Genomic DNA, 6413 nt, shown 5'->3' with positions numbered 1-6413 from the left:
CTTAAAACATGTTTTGGGCTTAATAAAAAGCATCATCTATTTGTTGGTGCACCAACTATCAAACAACATCTACTAATAATATGTAATTTAAGTAGTCTTTAATTTATACACACTTTATGTGGCAACAGACACATTTAGCTGCCACAAGTGAGATATAACATCCTGGTTCCTGCAGATTAAACTGTGTATGTTTTGCAACTAAATAAAATTTATTTAAAAATTGTCATAATTCTGAAATGTATTGAAAAACAGATCCTAAGTATTGCAAGTATTTGTTAATCTCTTTTATGTTTGTCCCGTTTCCTTATATCAAATATATAATAGAAACACAATATGACATGTTATGTAACTCAAATTTGATCAATATATCTATTTAAAAACTCAATTTTGGGCAATTTTATCAGTTTTCATTGTTAATAAGCACTTCAGCCCAATTGTATGTTTTCTTTTATTGTGGCCTTGTACTGTAAGAGATGATAAAAATATCCAGAGACGGAGCTGGATGAGAGTTTGTTTATCAAACAAATGGGCTCCATTAAAAGCTCGACTTTCTGTGTTGCCATGATGACAGAAAGGTTTGAAGTATAGTACTAATCTATTATAGATTTAAAACATAACTAAATAAACAGCTATTTTTAAAAGTACAAGAGTTTTAATTCACTATTTTCTGTGTCCTCACTGCGCCAGCTAGTTCAGAAATCCCAGCTGTTACGCTGTCTTTAGCTTCACCCTTAAAATGTTGTTGGTGTGTCAGTGGAGATAATTACATATTTTTATTGTCCAACATCTCCAGTGCAGGATTCGGAAAAATGGTAAACAAGTACAAACTCTAACAGGTTTTGGAAATCTGCCACCTGTGATAAATGTAGACTAAAACCCATTTAAAAAGCATAATTGTTGCTGGCAAACCTTGCATCTCAACAGTAACGACAACAACAATACCACTGATGCTCATGATTGCCCCAGTGGGAAAGACGGTGCATGTGTGAGGGTCTTCAAAATACAGAACGAATTCAAATAAACCAGCTTAATGTTACAAAGAAACCAAAATACTGCTTGTGACTTCTGTGAATAGCACGTAATTATAATGTCTTTTATTCCGATGTTTCTTTCTTTTTTTCTAAAAACTCTGCTATAATCTGTCTTTACCCTTTAGCCCCTCCCCTGTGGTAAATATATAGCACAAAAATATAGGTGGTGAATGCTCCCGAATATATATATGCAATAGATTTACAGATCAGAAGATTCTGCAGCAGTAAGAAAGAAAGAAGATAAGCACTCTCAGAGTGCAGAATTACAGTGGAACAGTGTCCACAATTGTAGGGTTACAACCTTGTTGCCTTTCTTTTAGCCTGTCTATCAGTTCATGTCTGTCTCTGCCTCCTGTCTGTCCTTCTGTAAGCCTGTAAATCTGTGTTTAAACTGTCTGTGAAGTGGAGACATGGATGGAGCCTGCAACAGTCCGAGACCAGGCTCATCTTCTTTGAACCTGTCTGTCTCATTGCATGACTGTTAATACCACTTGTCTCTACCTGACTCCCCAGATTTTGTATGTGTACCTGTCATCATTTGTGTCTGTCATTCACCCTGTCAGTAACCTTTCCGTCCCTATGCTAGTCCATCTCTCAGCGGGCAGACAGGTAGTGTTCCCATGAAATGTGCTTTAGTGCCAGAGCTTTCTCTGTTTGTCAAAGTCTTTCTCTTTGTTAGTCCATCAGAGTCCTCTGTATCCATTTAGTGTCTTTCTGGTCAAAATCCATTTAAATTCGCAGGATCAGGAACATCTTACCTCATATTCTGTCTGATCTGATTCATTATGAGGGAGGGCTGACCTCTCCCAGTAAATGATTTCAGGTTAGACAGGCTCTGATTGGCCGGGTTACAATTTCAAAATCTTCTTTTTTCTCTTAATGACTCCCTTAGTCTACTTCCAGTTCAGTTAGGGTCTGTCTCCATCTCCTTAGCCTCCTCTCTTATCCATTGGATGGGAAGAGGCAGTTTATCCTTTAGATGAGACAGTCTCTCATCCGTTCTCTAAGTGCTAGCTCCCCTTTAGACTCCTTTTAGTTTTGCTGTGCTCTAATCCCAGTTCAGTTAGGATTACAGCTCCATCTCCAAGGATGCCCTTATCCTTCGCTTAGGAGTTAGTCTCTTTTCAAAGCAACTTTCGCAACTGTCTGCTAACATTAGCCATCTTAGATCCCATTTCAATAGAAAAAAAGACAAATACTGGCTGGTAATACCAGCCTCTGGTTGTAATGGAGACAGGAGGTTGTCCTGTCTGGCTGTTAGGGTGTTGTATTCCATGGTTGTTTCAGACATAGTTTCCTCTTCACAAAGCATTAGTCCGGTTTACTGATGGTCTGCTGGTGACAGTGTTCTCTTTGTACTGTCAGTGTTGAAACCAAATAGATAGAAACAGTTTTCTTAACATCACAGTGTCTTTTATGACATCATCTTCATGTCACATCTCCCCATCTGTGGTCATTGTGATTACGTTTGTTCTTTTTTTTTTTCATATTTAAGGACCTGTTTAATACAGTCAGTTTGACAACATGTTACATATGAAAAATATTTTTTAGTGGATTATCTCTTTGATCTCCAACTACAGCTGGGCTCTGACGATGTGCGCTCTCTTTCTCCAGGCACGAGTGATCATAGATCCCACTCTGGGTCCTCCTCTTCACAACTTTGTGTGACATACAAAATTTGGCATTGGGTTGTGATAACATGTCATGATGTCCAACTAGCAGGTCATGGCTTAATCATTAGTACTCATATTATAGATAGTGAGAGAGGTTAAATAAGAGGTTAGAGTATAATGGATGTATCTGGTTTGGAATCCAATTATAAAGAATCCGTGACCCGCTGAGTCTTGGGGTTAGAGACAGATAATAGCCAGTATGGTTTTCCATTCAGTAGTATCCCTTTCCATCTCTTGATGTTACATCTCCCATTGAGTTCACACTGGCTGCTTGCTTCTATCAAAGGCAGCAGACCTTTTGTGTTCATACTTGTTAAAATTTCATTTGCGGATACAAAATGCTTTCAGTGACGGAAACCAATGCTGGGTTTTGGTTTCAGCTGGAGAGCTGGGTTCGATTAGGTTTCTGGACTGGGAATGAAGGTCTTTTGTAATCAGTGTGCAGACCATGTCGTTCATGGTGAAGTTTGCATCGAAGCACGGAGCTTTTGTCTTTCGTCGTCTCTTACCAGCCGTGGTCCCATTGGATATCTGAGTCATTAAATTCAAGTAAGGTCAGTCGATCCTCAAACCATGGTGCATACGGTGTTTAGATTTGGATCAAACCTAACAGCCTTCCCCTCCACAGCCTTGGCGTTGGTGTTGTACATGGGGTTCTCAAAGGCGGCCTGGCCGTTGTTGTTTTCATGGACTGAGCATCCTGTGTATTGTGTTTTTGGTGTGGTTCTGTGAAAAAAACAACAAAGAAAACCACACATATAAAGAAATCATAAATACACCATTGGAGAAGCAGAAATGCTCTAATTGCCTATTAATGTTAACATTACTGAGCAGCCAGTGGACAATACAGAATGCAGTCTTGAGAGTAGAAGCATTGTAAACAAGCCTTAAGAAGGATTAGAGAGTGTGTTGCACTTTTTAGGAAGCCTAGTGAGATTCCAATCAGCTCATCCAAAACTAATTCCTTCAGCAAGCCTTTTTTTTTTTAGATATTAACAGCAGAACAGAAGTTATTTGCATCTGTTAACAATGCGAACACAAGTCATTTGTGCTTAAACCATATCTCTGAAAAATCCAATTTACCACCTCCTAAACAGAGTTGTTTTGCGGCACAGTTTGCAACAGACAGTGACTTAACTGTCTTTGAGCACTGCAACAACCAAACCATTGAGTAAGGCATTGTTATCACGAATTAGACAGCTTCTTAAAATGTTAACAATGCCTTTTTACTTTTTGTACGTTGTTAATGGAAAACAGAAATGAAACCACGATGCAATGACAGGAATGTATTCCTTTCAGCTGCTGAAATGCAGCTGAATGACACTTCAAAGGGATACGTGCAGGTTTACTTTTTTCAACACATACCTTTGTTTGTAGAGATAAAAGCCAAAACCAGTAAAGATCAGAGCAAAGAAAGGCACCAGGATGGCGATAGCCACGGAGCTGCTGTTGGTACCAAGCTGGGGGGGTGGCGAGTTTTGACTCTCCGACATATTCAGACCTGCGACAAACCAGGAAATACACTGTCATCAAAGTGATTTGATACAACAAGAAATATTGTTGCGGGTTTGGAACAAAAGGCTTTCAGCTGAGTTGTTCAGCAAATAACCAACCAAATTTTTATTAGTTGTAACTATGATAATTAAGGTAGGGCCTCTGGTAATTGGAAGTGGACGTGGATGCTACCAGATAATGATTATTATCTGCTTAGCATCTTGCAGGCGACTTGCAGCTTACATTGGACTCGGGAGCTTGTAGTCTTCTTGCACAGCTCCAACCTTTTAAGTCTAAAGAGCATCTTTTCCTCTTGTTGAGAATACACTGCATGGCTGTCCCTGTTGCAGCAATAAAGTCACTAGAAGCTCCAAGATTACTTACTGAATTAGTTTGAAGCAGTCTGCCTGATTTTACTATCAATTGTAGTCATTCATTGCTGAATTCCAAAGGAGCCAGTATTATTTGGTGCTGCTGGCAAAATCGAAAGAGAATTACCCAATCTTTGCAGTCCAAACTGTCCATAGTCTTTTCCCTGAATAGAACCCTGGAATACGTAACTAGAGCCATCGGGCTCTGCTGATACCTGTAGATTAAAAAGAAAGAGCGGTTGAGAAATTGTTTAGGCGGGAGAGGAAAGGAAAACAACTGTGAAGAGAAAAACAGAGGGACAAAGAATGGTTATCTTCTGGTTTCATGTCAACACTACAGAGCAAATGAATCAAAGATGATGTTTGGGTTTTGCTGAAATCTTTGTATAAGGTGTATTTTCAGGGAGCCTTGTTTATTTTCTTTTTCCTCCTTTGGCAAGATTTCACAAAAACTACCAAAGCGAATGTCGTGAAACCTGGTATGGTGATGAGGTGGTGCATGGGCAGGCAAAGGGACACATTAAATGTTGGCTCCGATCTGGAGGGCTGTCTTTAAAATTGCAAGAAAGAACATTGGCCTTGGCAGAGAAGGTAGTCTCTGATAGCTGATGTAGTTTAAATATTTCACTGACTTATATTTACACAAAGTCAAATGGCTTCAATGTAAATCCAGCTCAACTGAATATGGTTAGGTTGATTTTATCGGCTGGGACTTACAAATCCATCCATGGTCCAGGAATCATCTATAATCTTGGCGGGAGAGATGGCTGAATCTTTTAGTTGGTTTCCCTGGTTCACATAATTAACCTGATACATCAGCAGCAACAGCCTGGCCTCGGACGCCTTGTACACTCCTAGAGGGCGAAGAATAAACACGTGATTTTTGGTTTGCACATGGTACATGGTTTAATGGCTTGCTCACTATAGTTCATTAGATCCTACAGCACGTGTTTCTACTTTGTCTGGTGCACCAGCGAAATATATGTCGTTAGTTCTGACATTTTATCGGGATACAAAGAAAAGACAGCAAACTGAATGGAGCTGCAAAATAAAGAAAATATTTATTTTTAAAAATTGATGATTTTTTTTAAAGAGAAAACCAGGAAACTGAAGTTAAGTGAAGAAATTCAATTCATGAACTCATAAAAAGGTGAGAGCGACGGCTGTTTTTCATGTCTCCAATCTAATACAAATATAGCTAACTGATATATTCTTCCAGCTTCACTTTTGGAAATAAAATACAAAGTATGCACATTTCCCAAAACACCAAACCCCTGCCGCCTTTCAAAATATTCCCTGGGTAAAGAAAACTTGACATCTTAAACAGAAAAAAACATGCAAGTTTTATGTAACTGGCCACTGGCCTTTCTGTGACTGTGTGAGTGCAGCTTTAGCTGTTATTGATCTAAAGCTGCTCCTTTAAGCCAGAAGACGAATGTCTGATAGCGGCGCGGTTTTGTGATATGGTGTTTGTGCACTCTGCTACTCCAGGAAGCAATTCTAGCTTCAACAGGATTTGTGTTTTAATAGGGTCTTAACCCCCTGCTGACGCTATTGTGCGACCCTGGGAGGTATGTGTGTGAGTAAGTGTCTGTCTGAGTGAGTGAGTGAATGAATGTGTGTGTACAACAACGTTGCAAAGAAGCATAATAGAAAGAAATGAATTTCAATCATTAACAAAAAGCAACAATAAAGAATAAAAGTGCTCTCAATTCTGTTTGGTTGCTTGCTTACAGTTTTGCCAATGGATCAATACAGCATAATTTAGTATTATAGCTACATTTTATTACAACGATGGCCTGTCATGTCACAGCACTTATGTGGTAATCTACTCAAAGTGCTTT

The 6413-nt window shown here is 39.1% G+C and overlaps 1 protein-coding gene across 8 annotated transcripts in view; it reads right to left on the bottom strand.

Moving 5' to 3' along the window:
- Window positions 1–1578: 1578 nt before the first annotated feature.
- Window positions 1579–6413, bottom strand: part of csmd3b (CUB and Sushi multiple domains 3b) — a 380853-nt gene continuing 376018 nt past the window's right edge. For all 8 annotated transcript variants that reach the window (XM_040020932.1, XM_040020933.1, XM_040020934.1 and 5 more), the window contains 4 exons: window positions 5287–5423; window positions 4697–4784; window positions 4070–4205; window positions 1579–3430 (listed from right to left, as the gene is read on the bottom strand). In XM_040020932.1, the coding sequence (XP_039876866.1) occupies window positions 3271–3430; window positions 4070–4205; window positions 4697–4784; window positions 5287–5423 (521 nt within the window). In that variant the 3' untranslated portion in view covers window positions 1579–3270. The remainder of the gene's footprint in view (window positions 3431–4069; window positions 4206–4696; window positions 4785–5286; window positions 5424–6413) is intronic.

The sequence above is a fragment of the Simochromis diagramma genome, unplaced genomic scaffold (genome assembly GCF_900408965.1).
Source record: "Simochromis diagramma unplaced genomic scaffold, fSimDia1.1 OVJJ01000753.1, whole genome shotgun sequence".
NCBI lineage: Eukaryota > Metazoa > Chordata > Actinopteri > Cichliformes > Cichlidae > Simochromis > Simochromis diagramma.
The sequence above is the reverse complement of the archived record's forward strand: the minus strand, read 5'-3'. Positions and strand labels throughout refer to the sequence as shown.